General features: G+C 34.6%; 1 protein-coding gene across 2 annotated transcripts in view; it reads left to right on the forward strand.

Moving 5' to 3' along the window:
* The first annotated feature begins 3,968 nt into the window (after positions 1-3,968).
* Myo31DF (Unconventional myosin ID) overlaps positions 3,969-23,769 on the forward strand; it is a 91,948-nt gene continuing 72,147 nt past the window's right edge. Inside the window, exon 1 of one of the 2 annotated variants that reach the window (XM_074183914.1) lies at positions 3,969-4,246. In XM_074183914.1, the coding sequence (XP_074040015.1) occupies positions 4,158-4,246 (89 nt within the window). In that variant the 5' untranslated portion in view covers positions 3,969-4,157. The remainder of the gene's footprint in view (positions 4,247-23,769) is intronic. The other variant, XM_074183923.1, reaches the window with a different exon arrangement.

Raw genomic sequence — 23,769 nt, forward strand, 5'->3', positions numbered from 1 at the left:
ATCATGTTTGGAAACATGTGATCAAAGCCATATCATCATATTTATATTGAGTAGCTACTAATACTATCACTATATCGTTGATGTTTCTTCCTGAATTCAATTGTTATTAATTTAGCTGTGGCAACTTCGCTTTTGGGATGAATAAATGACGGAGGTTCAAGTAGCAACGTACGTTCTAAACACAATTTATGAGAATATCCATGTACAGAACGTTTCAAAAACAACCATCAACAACAGTTAAAGCCAGCGAGACGTCGACTTTGTGTTGATAGTCTCAAAATATACCTACTGATACCCTAAAGAACTAGGGCATACACCCATTTTACTATTTTACTGACTAGAAGAATCAGTTTTTGCGAAATGGGCATTAAATATTAAAGTTATTACATGAAAATGCGCATTTTGTCACAGGTCATTCGGTATTCCTTATTTTCAAATCAGGTGATCTCTCTTATCAGAGAAGGTCTTCTTTCTCTCTATTCTGTCTCTCTATTTCAAATGCTCTTATTCACTGTCAAAACAGAAAGAAATCCGTTTTCCTCTCGATGTGAGAGTTCACTTGATTTTAAAATAAGGCCCCAGTGTAGGACTCGACTAGATTCTATATAGCATCTCTTTCCGCTACGAAAGTGACCAATTGATGACGTATTACTATCGTTTTACAGTTCAACAACAATAATGAATAGTGATAATTATTGAACTATGGACATTTCATATTTTACAGTAGGTAACTTTTATATTGAAATTGTATATTACAATCTTAAATTCTGACAATTTCAATTTCCAGTATCGGAGTTGAAAAATGAAATAGTAAAATATACTTTACAGATAATTAATAAAGTGCTGATGAGTTTTATGAAATTGGTGGGTAACATAGAATTACTTTCTAGTGAATCTATACTAATACAATGAAATAGAAGTTTTTTGTTTGTTTTTTAGAATGCTGTCGGATTTGAAAACTCATTTTTGTGTATATAATAGTGTTAGGTAGCACTAATACATTGAGTCACTTCACTCTGAACAACTAATATATTCCCCAAAATAATGTTTCTCCACAACAAACGTATTGTAATGAATTAATGAATTAACTGTCTTAAACAAATTTATTTTTAACAATATATCACTATCACAACTTATTTATGTACAACACTCAGCAACTAACGCTTAATTTATCTTCACAGTTAGATTTCTTTCTTTCTAAGTACAGACTGCCTGACTGACTAGAAGCGGCGCCTTTTTATATCGGCAACGATCGCTCCGGATCTCTCTAGGGATTTCGGGACTCGTCTACACCTTTCGCGTTGTTTCCCGATGAGTCATGCGTTTGCTGACTGAGATGTCGGTCAGGGCCGGCTTCAGATTCATTACAGTATATATCCTACTTTAGTCTACTCAATAATGAATATCTCCCCATAAACAGCTGCTTCCATGAATCATCTCCATTACGCATAACTGGACTATCGATATATAGGGAGGTTGCTCCTAATAATATAATAGCCACACTTCTGAGGAAGGCATCAAGCATTACTACAATAATTCTTAATCAGACTTATGTGCTGACATTTGTAAAGTAGGTGAGTCAAGAGAAAAATGATATGGAGTTTTTTTATTCAGGTGCGCTGGCGTAATGGTCAACTGTACGAGAGTGCCATGTACTACAAAGAAATCGGTTTTCAGTAGATCTGAAAATAGTTTCCAAAAATATCTTCGGAAACTGAAAGTGATTTTTTTTATCAGACATATTTCTTACGGAAAAAAGTTATTAGCTATTAGCCATTATTGAACTGATTTATAAAGGTGAACTTAGGTGTTTTAGCGAATTTCTTTGAAGAATAGTTTAGGAAAAATGTAAAGTTCAAATAATTCAACATTACAAAATTACAGATATACAACACGAATACAAAACAAAAACTAATGTATATACTGAAATAGGGTGAGTCTGATGTCAGTTATTTTAAACTAAACGCGTGTACTATATAGATGTGCCCCGCTGCATTATGGTTTCATAAATGAAAGTAATCCTTCATTAAAAGGTTCAGTGCGGTAGCCATACGTCGTTTCGTTTTCATCATTACTTATTTTGAATTGACAAATCGATGAAGCATGTGTAATCTTAGTCTCTAATGTAAATTGAAAAAAATTTGATACCCCACTACTTTACTTTCCTCATTTTCCGAAAACTCTTACGGAATGTGTATAAAATGTTGAAGATATTTCAAAATCCTACTGAAATGGTGAAAAAAACCTGATACAGAAAAAAGTTGATTCATGCCCATATACTCCCAATTGACTCTTGCAATTTTAGTAGAATTTCTACATCATTAAACAAAAAATGTGGAAAACTTTCATATTTTCTCTTCAATGAAGGAGAAATAGGATGTCAAACACCATTTTTCTCGAGAAATGAAATTTTTTCCTAAAAACATTCTCCTTACCAAAACACTATTTTCATTTGTTATATATTTGTCCTTATTACTTTGAGCAAACTTTTCCGGAAAAAAAATAAAAATATATGGGGGTGTGAAGAGGTGAATCAAATTTTTATCCTTCTGAGTTTTCATTTGTCATTTGCATTTTGGAAAAAATAATTCCAATACTTATTAATACCTACCCATTCGGAGAAAAATTGACATTCATTAAAGTGTGAAGAAGTTAATAAATTTTTTATAGTGTTTTCAATCCCTACTTTTTATTTAGAATATATATTTTCATAAAATATTTCTTTAATACTTGGGATGCACTGTTTGGAACCTTTGGTGTAGTAATGAATATTACTGGAGTTTTATCCCAACACCAAACGTCATTTTAACACAGTTCAATCTTTCCTTTGATTATAATCACTTGGAGATCGAAACACGTGTCGATGTGTTGAAATGGCGGTTTGGTGTTGGGATAAAAATCCAGTAATATTTATTTCTACAATGTTAATATAATGTACGCAAGTTACCCATTCAGAGATTTGTACCCCCTGGCCACTCCTATTAATGAAACAGCCTTTACTATTATGATAGAAGTCCACGATTAACGTAAGTCGTTACTAAATTGATTGTTATTCTTTTCTACGGTGTTGTCAATGTCTCAGTTTCAAACATGAAATTCTGACTTAATGCATTTTTTATTTGATCAATTTTCATTGGTTCAAACTGATATAAATATCTGGTTATATGATAATAATGTTGATTTAAATAGATTGAGTTCAAATTGAATATGATTCAGTGATAATTGAAGACTAAATTCAAATGGATGACAGATTGTAGTAGGTATGAAATTTAATCAGTCAGATACGTAAAAATACAGATCAGATATTTATCTTTAGGTGTGTCGAAATTTTTTCACTCAAAGATAAAGATTATTTCATCTACACTTTATGTAATCTTTTTGATGGCTTATTTGTTATGTAACTTCATAAGATTTCAAGGTGAATAATAGCCAAAGTTTCATATTTTATCATTAACTCTTGTTTTATGCTTCAAGAAAAAACAGAAACTAAGCTTTTCGGTCTTACATCAAAACATTTTAAGGAAAAATCTTCAGTATCTTAAAAAACCTGACTGATGTTTAATGCGCTTTCGATCATCCATTGATAATGAAATACGATATGGAAATAGAATAATTGCATCATTCCTCTAGAGTAGCTTTTTGTTGAAAACGTTCAATACTCCAGAGGTCTTCAACAGATGCCATTTAATAGTCGTCGATCAATAATCTAAAAAAAGTGGTCTGCAAACTGACAATTTCTATTCTTTCATTTCCAACGTTTCAATGACGTCAATTCTTGACTGTTTAAAACCTCAAACATCTTGGTGAAACCGTTAGCGACTTTGTTAGCGAAACTAGCGTTGCGAACTGTAGTTTAAGTTTCAATGGGAGAAAAGTGTTTTCATTAAATTCATTCTACGTTAGAGTTTCCAATTCTACCCACCAAGTTGGCAACGCTGTATAGGTGCTCGCTATTCTCATCAGTCCGGTTACGAGACTCTCCACCTAAAATTTAAAATTTTCAGTGTTGTAGCGACCGTGAGTTGTGATTGTTCCGTTCGTGGTAATTCAACAATAGTATAACAGTCGCGTTGACTCATCAGTCATTCAAGAATTCTTCCATTTCAATAGGAAATGCTGGATTTTTAGTGCAAAAAGTGAAACAAGAGATTTGGAACATGGCAATGCAAAAAGAAGTCGGAGTAGGCGATTTTGTTCTTATGGACAAAATCGACCTAGACAATTTCATGAAGAATCTTCAAGTGAGGTTAGTATATTTTATATCCAGTTGAATATACATATTATGTTGATGAAGATAGAAATACCATCGAGACGTATACGAGTACTCGGTCATCAGTAAAGGTATATTGGTGTAGCAGCATAAGTAATTCCAAAAATACATGACAGTTGCAACAAAACAACAGAAGTAGGCAAAACAACCGACGACAGTCGGAGAACCTAACCCACCTTTATGTTTGGCTTTATGATTTGAATGCTAATTTGGACTGTAACCTTAGCACGCAAAAATATTTCAGATATGGGTCAATGAAAATGTGTAAAGAATATTTATATCAGTGTAGATGCGAAGTTATACAGGATGTCATAAAAAATATTTTTGGTTCAAGCGATGTCTCGTGAATGGTGAATCAAAAGACAATTTTTCAAGTAGAAAATATTTCTTATTGTCATTAAATAATGCCTATAGCCACATATAACAGAAATAAATAAATGAATAATAACTAGAGCAGGTAGTATCTACTAAAATGTCACAAAAACATTTTTAGAGTTTGGATAATTTTCAGAGCAGAAAAGGATCACTCGAAGGGTCATCAGATGTGACAATATTTATGTAGATATCGAACATTTATGTACTTACTTACGTGAATTTTACTTGCTACTGATATCACTATACGTAAAAACGCAATCTACCCTTACATATACTAGTTTACAATTGTGATTTTTCTCAATAACTTTATAATTTCATCTCTCTTGATATGCTATATCTAAATATTGTCACCGATGAGTAAAGTTAAATTTGTCCATTTTGAAAGGAGCTGTAATTTTTTGTAATGTTTTTCTGACCTAGGCCTTCGCCTAGGAGGGGGCAAACCAGGCAATTGCCCGGGGCGGCAAAAATAGGTTAAAATTATACCATCTATGGAATAACGAATGGGTAAAAGGCGGCAAATATTATTTTACCCGGAGCGGTGAAATAACTGGATTGGGCGCTGGGCCTTCCTATCAGAATATTTCGATGAAACTTCATAATTTTATCTTTATTAAAATAATACTATTACCACCAATGGGAAATGTTTTCTACTCTATTCGAAAAGTAAGTAGTTTATTTGGTCTTGTGATTACATTTTTGATCGAAATATTCCGGATGAGAATCCCTCCGTCCATCGCTTCATGCTTTGCCAAACAAAGATTGGAACCCTGTATGGCAAGAAGATTCATGGACTTCTGGTAGAATCTTCCAGGATTGGCGTTCATTCACCATTCGAAGGTTGATACCAAACAGTTGTTGGACTAGAGCATGGATGAACTACGATGTCTAACAGGCCTTCTTAGAGGTCGCTGTCATTTGAATCATGCAGAGACTCGGACTGTCGAAAGACAGTGTGTGTCGTCTCTGTTTGGAAAATGATGAAACAGCAGAGCACATACTTTGTGCCTGCCCCGCTGGGAACCGAATCAGGTTTTTAGAGTTCGGCAGAGCCGTACTCTTCCAATGTGACCTGAAAGACCACTCACCATACAGACTAATCGGCTTCGTTAAGAAGCTGGGTTTATTTGTTCGAGTGTGAATAGGTGTGAGCCACAATAAACCCTTGCGGGTTGCGGTGGAGGGTCAAATAGACTCACTCAGTTTGGACCTAACCTAACTCTTATATAAGGGTGGACTGCATCTGATGTTTGATGGCATGAATATCTCGATGAAAATCAAGTGAAGTTCATGCAAGTTTTTCAATATGAATCTGTCCTTCGAATTTTATGCGGATATATTTATCCGTGTATTTTTTCTCTAATTAATGTTTAAAAGTATCAGTTATTGAAATGTCAAAAAGAAATGAATGAAAAACCAGTAAAAACAACAAATTTATATTTATTATGTCATGGAAACATTTTTGTATAATCCATGGTAAGTATATCTACCATGCATTATTGGAAAACAGTCTGATAACGATATCAGACCTAATTGGTTGGTTCAAATGAGGGTACTTCACTGAAATCACAATCAGTGTAAATGATATTTGTTAATATACTCGTTGTCGAAAAAGCGAGTTCTTAAATTCACTGATGTTCTTTTAAAGCCTCCACCAAAAACGTTTTTTTTTATTGATTGATATTGATGGATTTCCACTGGTGTAATACACAAATCAGTCGAGGTTAATAGTTAATGGATTTGGTTTTGTTGACAAATGATATTTACAAAATTCCGAGAATAGAATAAACTATTTACAAAATTTTTGATACTTCCGATTTAATGGGAGTAGTCATTTTTTTATGGTACACCTTATACATTTTTATTTTTAATACGCAAAAGTACGCCTGAAAAAAATGATAACAAAGATTAGTATTAGAAGTTTATAAAATTGGTTTTTGAAAAAATCCAATAATCACATCGGCGTGGTGAAACAAAATAATTTTTATTTTGACAGTTTATAATAAAGCATTACTGCGTAGGCACCAAAATACATATAACTAATTTGGAAAAAATTGTTTTGCAGGAGTTCTGAAGGCGGTGGACTGATTATTTCAGGGATTTTAAATAATTTTATACCATAGGTATTAGACAATAGAAATCCGAACCAATGAAATTTCTTCTTCTGTAATGTTCAATTTTGAATATTTACACAAATTTGAAGATTACTATTGAGTTACTTTTAGGAAATATATCTCGTGCCGTTGAAACTACATATAAAAAAAAGGAAAATTTGTCGACTGCGAACACCTGGATGGCTTCATTAGAACTGCAATACTCTACTCGATGCGCGTTTCACCAACCAGTTGGCGTCGTTAGAAGACGTGAATTACTTTATCTCCTAACGCTTGTCGCCCCTTGTCCGGCGCACAGCACAGCACAGCACGGCGCGGTAGTAGCATCGCACACTTGTCCAGCTACAACCAGCATACTGAAGGTGCTGATTGTTCGATTTCAAGGGAATTTCAGTTGAAATCGAGCGGTGACAGAAACATGTCTATCACTAGCAGTTCTGACGAAGAAGTCGTCATTATAGTGGTCGCATTATTGAATGTAGAACAAAATAGTCACAAAAAAGAAGAATTTTTCCAGTATTTCCGAATGACTCCAGGCAAATTCTCAGAACTTCTGGATATTCCAGAGCCTGTCTGCCAAGCAACTTAAGTCGTCATTATAGTGGCCGCATTATTGAATATAGAAGAAAATAGTCACAAAAAAGAATGTTGTGGATCCACCCCATTAATCAAAAGAGGGCAAATCTGGTAGAGTTTCATCATCTTTTCAACGACCTGAAAGAAGACGAGGAGAACTAGCACCTAAATATTTCTTCGTCCATTTTCATAAGTACCGTCTGACACTGTGCTGCCAACTGATGAAATAGCATGCAAAACAGAGACAGAAACTTCTCAGGCACGTTTGGACAAGTTGATGCTGGCAAGCGCTGGCCGGCGACGCGCTCACTTGGCCAATCCATCACAGCACGTACCTTTATTTGCCGGACAGGATCGGAAAGCTGGATTCCTTTCCGGCGGAGGACACTCTTGGCTGTGCTATGCCGGGCTAGTGGGGGGTTGCCCATTCATTTTCATTGTTCCAATCCTATTCGTATTTTGACGGCCACTTGTCCGGCACAGCAGATCACAGCACCTTCAGTATGCTGGTTGTAGCTGGACAAGTGGGCGATGCTACTACCCGTCGCCATCAGGCGACGGACAGTGCCAAGCTGTGTTGTGCCGGATAAATGGGCGACAAGCTTAAAGCGCCAACTACAAGAAAGTTGTTCACTTCATTTCCTGAAGACGTTACTTTGGTTGATGAAACGCTCGTGAAGTACAGTATTGCAGTTCTGCCGTTTGGGAAAAGTGATGTTCGCAAAAGTGCCAATTGAAATTCCAATCGAAAACTTCCGTTTGAAAAACAGCGGGAATTTAAAGTATTGCAGATGATAGACAGATCACAGAATTTGGGAATAATGGCTTGACAAAAAACGTTTCGTTTGAATAATTTTGGGTTACATTTCGTTAAATACAAAAGTATGGTTCTGCCACGAGGACCACAAAATATAACTTCTGAATGATTTGTTAAGAATAAGGATGAAAATAAATTAAAAATGGAACAATGAAATGAAGGGAAGGGACTTATGAACATTTAAAATAAATTTTTTAAGAAAGTTGTGAAAACATTGTTAAACTCGTTTTTTGAATTTATTAATTTTTCAAATTACAGAAATACGTTTTTTTTTTCAAATTATCTGATCATGTTGAGAGTCAGTACTTAGTTGTAGGAATCAAATTATTATTAATATTCTTGTGTTTTACTACATAAATATGTACGTCTTTGTAACGGATACTAAACCATCTATTTGATAAGAACACTGAGAAATGGGAAAATATTTTGGACGAGCGGAACTCCTGATAACAGTTTCCTTATTCCATGAATGTGAAATATTTTCTTTCACCAGACATTGCCTTTGAAAATTATAACTGATTGGAAAGACTATAATTTTATTGAACACTACGATAGAGGCAGATTCTTTGGTGACACACATATTGTCATAACTGAAAACACAGGAAAGCGCGTGAACAAACATACGAGGTTTGTTATAAAAATGAGGTGAATTTTCATTTTTTTCCAAAAATGTTTATTTATTCATCAATTTCTATTTTATCCCCTTCAAAGTAATCCCCCTCAGATATAATACACAATTTTGCCAGCACTTTTTGGTACGTCCGTGAGCTTGAGAGAGCTCGAGAGAGAGAGAGAGCTTGAGAGAGCTCGAGAGAGAGAGCTTGAGATAGTACGTCTCTCCAATCTTGAGAACAGAAAAAAGTTGCAGGGGGTGAATACGGTGGCTGAGGCATGATTACGGTGTTTCTGTCCAAAAAATTACAAACAAGCAATGACGAGTGAGCGTGATGCGAAAGCCATGAATTGTTTTTGCACAATACTGGACGTTTTCTTCGTATTGCTTCTCGCAAACGTCGAATAACTTCAAGATAATACTCCGTATTGATCACGACCACGTGGCAAGAACTCCTGATACACTACGCCACAGTAATCGAAGAAGAAGAACAGTAAGTAAAACCTTGATATTTGATCGAACGTGGCGTGATTTTTTTGATCTTGGCTCTCCTGGGCTCTCCCATTGGGACGATTGGACTTTGGTCTCGATACTATCCATATAACCATGATTCGTCACCAGTTATGACCCTCTTGAGCAGATCTGGATCGCCGTTGACGTCAATCAACAATTCCTCAGCAATGCTCATGCGACGGTTCTTTTGGTCAAAATTCAGGACTTTTGGAACGAACTTCGCTGCCACACGCTCCATGCCCAAAAATTCCACGGCATGAGCCTACCGATATACCGACATCCTTGGTAACTTCTCTAATAGTGATTCTCCATAACAATTTCCTTCCCTTTCTCAACATTTTCATCGGTTGAGTGCTGGGGCGTCCAGGGCGAGTGTCGTCATTCACATCTTCTATGAGAAGCTTGTACCACTTGTTTCCACTTTTAACACAAATATTGATGCAAATTTTTTTGATCTATTTCTTTTTATACAAGGTGTCTAGAAAGGGTATCGGGTATTTGTAAGTTCAATAAAACAAAAATTATCTGTAAGCAATAAAAAAAAATGTTTATTTTTAGCATATGAATTATTCAAAAAAGATGATGTTATCCAAATGAAGATCGTTACGGTGCTGGCAGTCTTTTAGCGATAACACGTTGACGCATAGTTCTCGATATTGCTGCAATTTCTGACCTGATCTTTTGCTTCAATTGGGTTAGTTTCGTCAGATTATTTTGATAAACCTTACTTTTAAGGTATCCTCATGCAAAGTAGTCAAGCGGGCTAAGGTCGGGGCTGAACAGTATGTTTTCAAAGTTATTAAATCGCTGAAGCATTTCGTTCGATTCAGATTCAGTCGATTAGCATAGTCCGTATCCTTCAATTCTTGAACCAATTGAATTTATAGACTTTTAGATGCAAATCTTTCTTTAAAATAGAATGTAAGGACGATTTTTTGACGTTCAACGCTTGGCTTCGCTTTCGGATGGATAAAGACGGATTTTGACGAATCGACGCCTCAACTTCTTCAATTGTTTCTTCATCGCGAACTGAACGAGGGCGATCAGAGTTATGAATTTTAATCATCGCACCTGTATTCTCGAATATCCTGATCCATTTCCTGATGCTATCGTCACTTGGCGCGTGGCGTATACGATATTCCGCACGATACAGACGTACAGACGTTGAGCAGTCACTATTGAATCACCGTTGCGATAATACGCTCATACGCAAAATAAACGATGCGTTCCCGAGTACTGTTCCATCGTGACTAAAACTCCACAAAATGGCGGACGTCACGAACACCTTCCCGCTCCCTTTGGTCGCCCCGTTTCGAATATGGCGCGAAAATAAATACCCGATACCCTTTCTGGACACCTTGTATCAGAAAATCCACTAACACGCAAAACACTTCTAACTTTTATGCCTCTCACCAAGAAACTAAACATGCTAAACAGCTGAAACTGCGAACATATGTTGAGAACATATGAGATGAGTGTACTAAAAAAAAAAGAATCCCTAATCGAATATTTTTTGAACAGACCTTGTACAGGGGATGAAACAAAAACGAAATTATGTTAATACTTGGAGAATTACTGCGGTCATTGAGGTGGGGATCTTACACCTTGAACCTCAATTTCGTCCAATCAACCGTGGATGGTATTCCAGAAGATAGTCCCCACGATTCACTTTACTTTCACTTTACCTGAGGAGAGCATCAATTGGCTGGTGGTTGCGGTTAGTACTCTGCAGCTATAGAAGGGGATCTTCCTGAAATACATCTCAGCAGGCCTACTTCCCAAGTCACACTGTGTCGCTTATCTAGCTAATGAAGGTAGCCGCAGACTGATCGCCGATCAAGTCCTCGCAGGAATGAGGAGAATGTTTCATTGTCTGCCAACCTTGGAGTGAATTATTCTTCACAAGAAAATTCAGGCACAGCAAATACTCCGTGTCTGCTCTACCGTGGACCGGATCAGGTTTTCAGCGATTGGCAAAGTATCAATCTTGCCAGCGGACCTGACGCATGATTTATTTGGTCGAGTTTGGTCGATTATGAGCACAATGAACAATAAACGCTGCTTTAGGAATGACAACCCTCAGAAGGCGAAACTTGTTCGAGCTGAGAATTAACGAAATCTTACACGCGATATACCACAGTTGATATTGTGATATTGACGTGAAAATAGCAAAAATTGACAATAAGGTAAAAAATACGAGTTATTTCATACTCTATCCAAGTCTTGAACCAATATATTTTTTTGGTGCGATGAGTCATAAATTTTAACCGACGTTCATAAAAATATATAATAAGTTGTTTGGAATATGTCATTTTTCATAGTTCTCATACACATTTGGCTATTTCCAGACAAGCGACCAAAAGTCCAGTGTTATGTAAGTCTTTAAGTTTTTAAAAGTTTTGAGCAATGATCAATGGTGTGTAGGCTTTCACGGCCGGTGTCCAACAAATTGTCCGATGTTTCCGGGTTCATTAGCCGTGGTCTGAAGGTTTTTATACCTGACCTTTCGTCTGCTACTACGGCAGATATTATTAAAGCCGATCTGTGTCGAAGTGGTCTATCTATCTATCTTACTGCGATGCACAAACAGAGGTACAAGAGCAGTCGGTCGTCCGACAGCTAGTCCCATTATAAGTATAAGTCTGTTTAAAAATTTTGTACGTTTTTATGAGTCTACTTTTAACAGTAATATCCCAGTTAATACATATTCAATTCAATCGGAGTAAGCGACATTTGAATTACTGCACTCTTGCCAACGTAACACAAGTCGATTAATTCCATTAGTATATACGTTGGTTGCTCGTAATTCGATGAAGACGATGGCCGTTTTCGTCTGTACTGATTGGCGAATGATGGTAGTCGGTTGACGAGACATCTGAGGAGTATGAAGGGTGAGGCAGAACTTCGACGCTCAATTTGTTTAGTAATTTGATTTGTTAAACGTGCGGACGGGCGTTATCGTGGAACAGTATTGGGCCTCTTCTGTTGACCAGTGCGGGCTGCTGCTGACGCAATTTTCGTTACATTTCAATAGGACTCTGCTGTAATGTTTTGGCTTGGTTTCAGAAAGTTATAGTGAATCACACCACCAAACAGTAACCATGGTCTTTTTTTGGTTGGTTTTCGACTTTAGGAAGTGCCAGAAGGGCTCATCAGTGTCCAACCACTGTCCTAAACGACAACTTTTGTCGTACAGGATCCACTTTTCATCACACGTGACAATCCGACCCAAAAAAGGATAGTTTTGGTTGTGCAAAAGCAAATAAGAACAGTCTTCGAAATGTGACAATTTCTGTCGATCATTCAAATCGTGGGGCACACACTTCTCGAGCTTTCTATATTATACGTTATATAAACCATCAAAAATCGCATGGGAGCTGATGCCCAGCTCTTCTTACATACCACACCCTATTCGCGATGGGTCAGTCTCCATCAGAGTCCTCAAATTCTTGGACAATTTGTTTTCAGCAATGTTTATTCATTTTATGTAGTTCTCCAAACTTTTCTGGTTCACAAAATCGGATGTGCATCGCGTGTTCTTTGAAAGAGTTTTGATAGATCGTTAAATCCTACTTATTGTAGCACTCTCCCCAGCTTGTTCCATAAATCCCAGACTTTTCAGTTGAAATTGTTTTATCTTCAGGGTTACCTATGTAGAAGCTATTTTTATGTTCGAATCAACCCAGTAGTATATCTTGGTTCACAAGAACAGTAATAAACTTTGGCTGATTGTCTTGAACAATCGAGGATTCACGAAGACACCCTCCAAATTTGAGATTAATAATTGAATCATCAACTATGTTTGAAGATACTCTGCTCTTAGATATTTGAACCATGGTTCAATACATCTGCAGATCGAAGATAGCAGACTAAATTAACAGATTAAATCTCCGGAAAAGCTCGAACGCGCAGTCCAGTGGTGTATGAATATAATTTATATTTATAGAATACAGAAGGTGAATTGTTCAAAGCAATACATTGATATTATTGCATGATTGACATGAAATAAAAGTAAAGAAATAAGTATTCCCAATAGAAGAAAAAACTCCAAAATGTTACTCAGAACAGAACAACAACTAGAATTAGTTTTTAATTTGTGAAAATTTGGTGGTGCTAGAAAATTCATTTCAGTAGGAACTTTGATTTTCCATTATGAGGGGGGTGGGGTGGAATCACTAGCCCAATTCTCCACGGAAGGTAGAAACTTATCAATATAAATTAACCAGATTTGGTTCAATTAAAAAAAAAACAGTTTTCCCACACCAGAATAAAATACTGTCCCTCGACGCGCGTTTTGCTAACCAAGTTATAGGATCATCAGTAGATGACTAGATTTAGTTGTTCGTATTCTGTGAAAATTTGGAGATTGGAATTTTTTCTAACGAGGAATGATAATCGTTTATTAAAGGGTTGAAATTAACATCCCTTAATCCCCTTGGGAAGTAATAATTTTCAATTTTGAATTGTACAAATCCCTTTAGATAGATGAAATGTTTCGATGAGAATTAAGCTGCAGAATAGTGTTGGTATTGTGTGAAATTGTTTCATAAACATGGTAATCAAAATTGTATTCGTACGCCACTAATCTGCGCGTTCGAGTTTTTCCGGATATTTCTTCTAATTTAATCTGCTTTCTTCACACCGGTTGTCCCTGATAACATTTCTCTCATTATCGTATATTTCTTCATTCCAAGGGAATATAACAAACTTTCGGACAACAAAGTATAGCCGCAACTTTTTTTTGTAGGCAATGGTGGGACTATCTGAAATACTGGTATATTCGTAGATCATATATCTATGTTTCAACGAAACCCCCGTATCACAGAATAGCTTTCAGGAGGGACAATCAGCACGGATTAAGAACCAAGAAATTTTTTGACAGACGACAATTGTCAATCTAAAAATTTCGTCGCAAGTTCTATTCTCATGTTGGCTAAATAGTTTTGTATACTATACTTTCGACATATGGCCATTAGAAGAAGTCTAATGGCGTCAGTTCAGGGGATCGTGCTGGTCATTCCTTCAATCATCGCCTCCCTGTACACCGATATGGAAATATTCGGTTGAGGTACAGCCAGAAATTGTTGTTTTTGTAATGAGGTGGTGTTCTAAATCGCAGAAACTATATCGTATTTGCTGGATCTTCTGGGTTGAATCAGAATGAGAGTTTATCTAAGTTAAAACGACATTCTTGGTTGGAGCATGGAAGTGATAAATAAATGATGTCATAAATGAGAAAGAAGCCTATGATATAATCTGCAACAATTCGTTTTCAAACATTAACTTTTCCAGAATATTACGTATATTCACGACTAATCCAGTGAAGATTTCAATAAACCAGTAGCGGCAATTTTAACGATTTCATGACCACGAAGTGTGAAGGTGCACTTATAAAACAAAACATCCAATTGAATTACACTGCCATCAATCCGTCTTAGAGTATAACCGCATAGCTGCTGGTTATAGTCTCAGGCAAAATTATAATCCATATTTACTATAACTATAATTATAGTTCCTGTACACAAATTAACATCTGTATCAAACGGACCTCATATTATGTCTATAAAAATATTTAATCAACTCTCAACATTCATTAAGAACATTTAAAATCACATAAATTTCAAAAATAGCGTTAAGAGTATTCCCTACAAAAATGCCTTTTATTCACTTGATGAATATTTTCAAACTGATCTGGCTGCTTGACATGACTGTTGTTTACTATTCTACTGTTTACACTATGTTTTTTTAATTGTTTTATATAATTATCTCTTATATTTTTCAACTCCAATCTTTACTGTGACCAAAAATTTGATATATGAAAAATGCATGTTGTCTATAGAAGTCAAAAGTATATTTGATAATTTCATACTATTCAACAGATATGAATTGAGAACTGAGTATTGGTCACAGATATTCAGAAGTGGAAAATTTGACGATTTCCATGCTTGTAAAAAAGTCTCAGGGAAAATAAAGTATTTTATTGTATTGTATAATGAACTTGTTAAGGCAATTCAAACTGAAGTTAACAAAACTTATAGTTTTGTTAGTAAACAAAACTTATAGTTTTTGTTTACTTTGGTGTTGTCTTTTTGTTTTGAAAATGCACATTTGAAAATGCCAACCGACGTGTCCGAACGTTTTTTTAACATTCCTCCATTTATTTATTATCGAGTTTATTGCCCAAAGTGAGAAATTTCGAAGGAATCTCATTGAAAATGTGTATGTGGTGTCTACTGAACCCGAAATGATAATCGACACCTTATACATAGTTGTATGCCGATTACGTAATTCTCCATGACATGAGTCATAGTGAACTAATCAAATGTTTGATCGATGCTACAAATGCGTCTTTGTTATGAGCAATGTTCAAGTTAAGTATTATTCACGCAGAATATTTGCATTTATCACCGCTTCGACCAATTTCTTATGTGGATTCATTCAAAAATTTGTATCATGGTTTAATTCGCTGTTTTTTATGGAGAGAAATGACAGATAGAATTAAAATATTTTTAAATGTGTGTCAAACCAAATATGTAGGTATACAGGAAGATTCTTTAAGTCTAGAAAGTAAATGAATGTACTGATATTGTTACAAAGGTGAACTCTATAGAATTCAAATTTGAACTTTCAAATACTTAGAACTTTTCAGAAGTTCATAGAAATTTTTTTAAATGAAATATTAAATTCCTATACAGGCTGATTCACGGTGGATGGCACATTAGACGTTTCTGGTGAACCAGACAACGGATCACTTTGAAAATTTAATGGAGGGCATATTCGGACATTCTCTAGCCAACTAAAATATTTTCGACAATGCGGTGTTGCCGCTTCTATTAGAAAGCAGTAGCAACTTTGATTTTTCAAATGGAACACTCTGTATATAATATTATTTTTGGAATCTCCAACAATTGTCCGACAACTTTTCTTGATATTTCCCTATACCTATCTGTTCCGTTCTGAATTCGTATAAATTTCTTGAGGTTCATTGGCGGTAGATTCGGATACATTTCATTGAACTTTCTACATGTTCTGCTGATAATTTTGTCACACTGTCCAAAAATAATAAACAAATTCATAAGAACTTCGTTTGAATAGTTTTGTTCCATCGTTTTGAAGTTATTTGCAGCTTCTGAAGTGACGAAAATGTCGATATTATTAGGAGAATGTCACAACGCTACTGTCAAATAGTAATCATGGCCTGCTTACCAAATACCGAATGGAAATACCATTCTGAAGGGACATTTTCACAAATAAATGTTCATAAGTCCGAAACTTGACTAGTTAGGTATAGGTATGATATACATAGAAAGAAAGCAAATTTCAGCAGCTTTCCGAATTTTCAATAATATACAGTGTGTTCCATTTAAAATAATCAAATTTCAGCAACTTTTTCAAGCAAACGAAAAAACTGTATTGTTTTACCACCCTGTATTGAAGTAACGGAGATTAGGCTGACGTGTGGGAAGTGTCCAAGTATCACCTAACTTCAAACCAAATTTCGATATCATAGTACTTCTTAACTAAAAGATATCGGCATTTTTAGAAGTCATGATTTTCGAAGAAAAAAATTGAAATTAATTTTTATTTTGAAAACGGTAACAGATAGGTATAGGGAAATATCAAGAAAAGTTGTCGGACAATTGTTGGAGATTCCAAAAATAATATTATATACAGAGTGTTCCATTTGAAAAATCAAAGTTGCTACTGCTTTCTAATAGAAGCGGCAACACCCCATTGTCGAAAATATTTTAGTTGGCTAGAGAATGTCCGAATATGCCCTCCATTAAATTTTCAAAGTGATCCGTTGTCTGGTTCACCAGAAACGTCTAATGTGCCATCCACCGTGAATCAGCCTGTATATTGTATTTCAATTTCAATATACTGTTGCACTGTTGCTGATACCATACTGTTTTTTTTTCCTTTTTCTTTTGTTCTTACGCTTGGATGGGAGAAGAGCAATCTCTGCTATGATTTATCATACGCAGATATTGATTTGATTGTATGGAATTGTATGTAACCATCAAAAAAATCCATTATTATTATTAATAATAATAAAAAAATATCAGTGATATCTCACAAATACTTAGTTTTATTTAAATATAAAGATCTGAAGCGCTCAATGAAAGACCCTATACAAAATATTTTGTTTTGTGTACAAAATCGTATCGGTGTACACATTTGAATCTTTCTGCTAAAAGAAAACGTCAAAGACCGATTGCTATAAGGTTGGGAGAGCTGGCTTATATGTATGGTATCATAAAAACTGCTTCAAGAAAAAGTAGTACTAATTATGGGAGAAATGAAGAAAGAGCCTAAAGAAATAAGTTTAACAAATTTGAAATTTAGCATTAGCAATTGTTAAAACTGACCAGTTCTTTATCTGCATAATCCTTATCATCACAATATCTGTACTAGTTGTTGTAGGCAAAAAATCAATTGGGAAAAAATTCAACTCTTCATTGAAAATCTGCAGTTTATATTTTAGTATCAATGGAGATTTTGCTACCCACATTTCTTGGCAAGAAATAGCTATTCAATTAGGAAAGTTAATAAAGATCAAAACACATTTTTGTAAGGAGAAATACAAGAATGAGTTCATTGACCATGGTATCTTATAAGATGTCAGTTTCAAAAACAATGCAATGAATAATTCATATAAATTGAATTATTTATCCAATTAGATGATATGTATTCACATATTATCTCATTTATGAACTGCATTTTTAAAAACTTGTTGATAAACCATAAATGGAAGAATTGATTATTGCAGGCACAATTTTTGCGTGTTTCTTGAAACGTTCTGGCCACGACAATAAATAGTACTTACTCTGTAAATGTCTTTACACCTTTCTGAGCTTTTCAACTTCTTCACACTCTTGCAAGATTTTTAATGACACAGGAAATAGGGAGAGTATTGGTCAAAAATGAAGTCGAGTGATATTCATAAACATTATATCTTGAAATATTCTTTGCTGAGAATCAAATTAAATCAATTTCATGATTGTTAGATATTAATTTCATAACTATCAGTGCTGTCAATTTTATTGCTTGAAGACTGGTTGTTAAGCCCAATGACTAATAAGAAAATTTTATTGCTGTTTGAAAGAATAATTTTATTACTGTAAAACTCTGTTTTAGCGGCATAGCTAGGATATCGATATCACAATATTAGCTTTACATTTTTTTTGTAAAAAGCACGGAATTTTTATGATACTTTGTGTATATACTATGAAATGTCGGCGAGAAAATCGAAGATTTTTCGACTTATCAACGGGATAATTAGTTATATGGGTATGTAACACTTTCCAACTTATTTCTATGATGGTATTGCGAAATTATACATATATTTTACTGTATTGTAACCAACTGTGTAACTTACTGCTTGTCCTGAATAAATGTTAGTATCATGATAAACGCGAGTATGAGAAGGACCTTTATGTATTTGTGAAATATATAATCGTCATCATTTCGTTTTCTTTTTTAAGCAAGTGCCCTCGATGTATTTTTGAAATCTTATAACCCGCTGCATTTTATTAATTGAATATTAATTTTTTTTTTCGAATAGTCATGAATACTCATCGTGAAAAACGGATATATTGCGTTTTCCAGTATCTCTGAACATTTTTTGATCAATACAAACTGTACCTTTATCTAGTAAAATTCGTAATGAAATATAATGTAGAAAGGCTGATATAACACATAAAGTGAATATGGGAAATATGCTGTTATGAAATTTTCTCTCAGTAAAAAATATATAAATGATTAAGAGATCATTCTAGCTATCCGCCCCGGCTCCGCATGGGTGAAATGCTGATATTGAATATAATTTCACCCTCCGGAAATCTAACGGCATGGAGAAACAGTGATGAAAAGATAATTTTGTTTTATGGACGCACCTTTTCCCCGCGGTTGACGCCTCACTTGAATATTTAAAAATCCTGTCTCATTGCACATCTACAATATAAAACGAATTTACATACAAAATTTCAGCCTCCGAAACGTAGAAACAGTGATGAAAAGGTAATTTTCGTATGTAAACGCGCCCCTTTCACCCCTACGAGGGGAGCCCCAGTTGGAATATTGGAAAATCCTTTCTTAGTCCGCATCTAAGACCTAACAGGCACCTATATACCAAATTTTAGCTTCCTAGGACTTACCAGTACGGAGAAACAAAGATTATTGAGTGAGTGTTAGGTGAGTGACTTTCGCATACGATTTTTTGAAGTTTCTACCCACTCAGACGGCCTGAAAAACTATGACGTGATGTTTTTCTCGTCGATTCCGTCATCCGAAATAACATATCTCAATCTCGTAGGTGTACATATTCCATTTTTAATGATACGTTTTTTTTAAAGTTCTCACCCCATTTCCACCTCCTCAGACGACCTGTAAAACTATGGCGTGATGTTTTTCTCGTCGATTCGGTCATCAGGAATAACATATCTTGTTTGATAGGTGTACAAAGTCTAATTTTTTATGTTACGAATTTTATAAATATTTCCAACCCATTTCCACCACTTAAGATGGTCTGAAAGCTAGGACGGTTCTATTTTTCTCTAAGTCAGTCAACAAACGTATCATAATGAAAAATGGCAGGTGTACAAAGTCGTTGAATGAAAAAATAATAGTCCAATATTTTTTTCTCAGTGTACTCTGTGGATGTGGATAACTTCAGACCTTTAACGGATGTTTGGAAGGCAAACTGAATAGAGAAAAGTTTTTTTTGTATAATTCACTGTTCAAATATTTTTCTTTCCTGTGATTCAATGTTCATCTGAAAGTAGTTAATTCGAAAGGGCTTTTTCTTCCAGTGTGTAGCATGATCTACACATCTTTGTAAAGAGTTGTAATTCAGGAAAACTATCCGTCCTCGTCGACTTGAGATAATTTTCAAAATATTCTTGACTTTGTGGTAATTATTTAGCTGGAAGTAATATTACACATAATAGTTGCAACAACCAGAAAACAAGATTCAACTTCGTCCGATATTTAACACACGTGTGCAACCCCTGTTTGAACGCTAATAGGAATACTTACAAGTAGTTAACATCTCGAGTATGCAAATGCAAGCGCCACCATGTGTTTGTTTAGGGTTGTCAGTCTCATATTCCCAAATAAACTGAAAATAAGAGGTGTTAATGTGTTAAACGACGAGTAAGGGTAGAAGTACCTACTTGTAGTTTCCAAACAAATATCGCAACTTGGTGACAAAACGAACTGTGATACGAGCTCCTATGTTTATTTTTCAGGTTAGGTGATGATTTACATGATTGTTAGTTGCTCTGAGAGATTTCAGTTCGTTAATTTGATTCATATCGTTCACTTTACTTTCTGGCGATATTAATCAATTATTTAACATAGAACAATGGGCTTGTTTCATGCTATGGAAAATGATACTGGTTTGCTTATAGACTGATTGAGTTAGGGGTATATTATGCTTATCAAGCTTAATCGGTTCCAAGATCTCTTTATATTTGCAGAAAAAAGAACATTTTGAAAAGCAAGAATTTAAATTGGCCGCGGGTCTGCTGACCAATAAAATTGATCGTGTCTAGAGCGGAGTTGCCAAGTGTATTGGTTTTTAATATCCAATCACAGATCTGATGATCCAATTTGACAAACGCCATTTTTGTTGTTAGTGTTGTCAACTCGGTGTGAATACAACTGTTACAATTATATAATCAAAGGACGTATTTTTAAAAGGTAGGTCTCGGGTGCCTATTTTGCTGCATATTCCGTGTCATTAGTTTACATTCCGAAAAATATTTTTTCAGGTTATTTTCGGATTGAATTTTACCATTACTGTCACCAAAATGATTAAACTATGTTTTATACCTAGTAGTAAAAACAGATCATCTATACCAGACAAAAAGTTTTTCAGTTCCATAAATCGAAACTCTATGAGATCTATGGTTTTCTTCAGTTGGCCAAGCTAAAATGAAAATTAAATCATCTTTCGATAATAGACAAAGTCTATGCCATATAAATGAAAAGGACATTCATTTTGAAATTATTTAAAAAAAAAGTACCAAGTTATGTGTGGAAACCATTGACATTAGAAAGAGCACATTGTCGCATACACAACAGAGGGCGCTGGCTGACTGGATGACAATATGGCTAATGTACCAGTAACGTTGAATTTATTATTTTTGGTGGGTGGCATGAATACATAGTTGATTTATTTTATTAGAGTTAATGAGAAATCAAAGACCATTTGGAAATACAGCTCATTAAATTCTATTTAGAATGATATTTAGATATAACTTGTACGATATCAGTGGATTAGAGCGATCTTATTATTGTATATTTATTTGTTTGCTGGTTTTATTTTTAAAAAATGAATGGATGATTACAGAAAATTTCAATTGATCGTTCATTTTCTCAGGAAAATGGAGTACCCATATCACATTCTGCTTGTATTTGCAACATTGAGTTTCAACTTTTTCTTAGCTGACAGCTCGCGTAGAAACAATTCGTTTTTTCATCGAGTTTGTATGTGTTTTAAAAGTGTTGTAGAGATATATTTGAATATTAATATAGTGCATTCTTGTGCTGATTTCAATTGTGCGGAAAGGCACAAGAAAACAGGAAACGCATTGGTTTATAGGTGAGTTATTTCATATAATGAGTTTAGATTTCCAAAGGATAAAATAATGAGAGAAAAATGGGTGAGTGTAGAAAAATGGGTGAGAGTATTGGAAAAAGAAAACTACAATCCTTCTACTCTCCTTAGACTTTATAGAAATCGTTTGAAAAGTGACTATGAATGAAAGAAGAAAGAAAATATTGAATTTGATGACACAGTTTTTTTATTTCAACTTCAAGTATTCTCTACAGAAAGTATTATCTGGAGTCAATACTGTTGCTGAAAGTATGAAACGAAATGAATTGATATTTTCGCAAAAAAATCAAATACTTTTCATTTTACTTCATTAAATTTCATCATATGATTGATGCTTTTGCCTTAGAAGCCTTTGTTGGATCAGTTCGAGTATAATCAATTCTGTCTATACTTGATCTCATTCAACCTTCCTCTCAAGTTTTGGAAGATTCATCAAATTACCCAAGCAAGCCTATAACGCTTGAATTTAGTAGCAATATTAGAAAGAGATATGTATGTAAGGATCGTTTTTCTTTATAATAAATTTCAGTTGTGCAGATTGAGGATTGTAGAATAAATTGAATAGGTATTTGTAATGATTCTTTTATCCAGTTTGCTATATTTTTTGATTTTCATAACTGTATATTATTAAATAATGCATAAAATCATAGTTTAGGTGAATATTTTGTGGTCTTTCGACTTTGTCTGACTGATTATAGATATAGAACTTATTTCCAAACATAATTTTTCGTGACCATTTTCTTCCATGTGAAGAATTTTTCATCAATTGAAACGTTAACGGGTTCATATACACTTCCATAATTAAATGATAATTATAGGCATCCTAAATTTTACGATTTTGCAATGTTGATTATTTTTATTGTTCCTATTGGTCAATCGAACAAGAAGCAGGAATAGGTCCGTGACGTCACCAGCCTACCACATTCTATTTTTAATAATTAATTACGGGAAAACTACGATACTTAGAGAGCTGAAACAAAGTGCAGTGTTTTTCAATTTGAAATTTCTATCAGGTGAACTATAAACCAAAAATCATGAAACAAGTCCATTATCTTGAGAGATTGAAGAAAATAATGATTCTACCAACTGGCAATAGTATTTTAGTAGATCCACTATAGCTGGTATGTAGTAGTTTTACAAAGTGACGGTTTGAAAATCGGCAATAGTTAATAACTTCTAAACAACTAAATGTATGAAAGAAAACGTAAGTAATTATTCGCTTTCACGGGTCACTTATTTCAAAAACTATTCATTCTTGGACAAGAGTATTTTTTTCTGTTGATCACTAATGTGAGTCAAAATGTGACGCTCCAGTCTACTTATATCCTGAGATAAGGACACTCAAATGTCAAAAATCGACCATTTCAGGAAGTCACTTCTTAAAATAAAAATTCGTCAAATAATATGTTATTTTCAATGTGGCATACTACAGACTTTATTCACTTGCTACTTTTTTTCTCATACAAAACGTTTAATTTCCAATAAGCTATGTCATAATCTTGTATATAAAAATGGATGTTTGTTGGTTGGTTGGTAAGTGATAAACTTCTACATCGCTCAACCGATCGTGATGAAACTTGACATGTATAAGTAATTTTTCATAGAGGTTTTTAGGCTATCAATTTTTCTGTAACTCTCCACTAGATGGCGCTGTAGAACAATTTTTTGAAAGCACTGTTCTATAACGCTGCACACGCCTAAGTTCGTTGATTCTGATTGTGTCAAAACATTGGAACAGCAGCGATACAGCAACATAGTACTAATTAGTACTACAACTACCAAATTCTACGCGGATGAAGCCGCGGGCAACTAGTCATATATATAAAAATGGATGTTTGTTGGTTGGTAAGTGATAAACTTCTACGTTGC

The sequence above is a fragment of the Leptinotarsa decemlineata genome, unplaced genomic scaffold (assembly GCF_025532065.1).
Source record: "Leptinotarsa decemlineata unplaced genomic scaffold, Ldec_3_MD MMD2_P_RNA_scaffold_2, whole genome shotgun sequence".
Taxonomy (NCBI): Eukaryota; Metazoa; Arthropoda; class Insecta; order Coleoptera; family Chrysomelidae; genus Leptinotarsa; species Leptinotarsa decemlineata.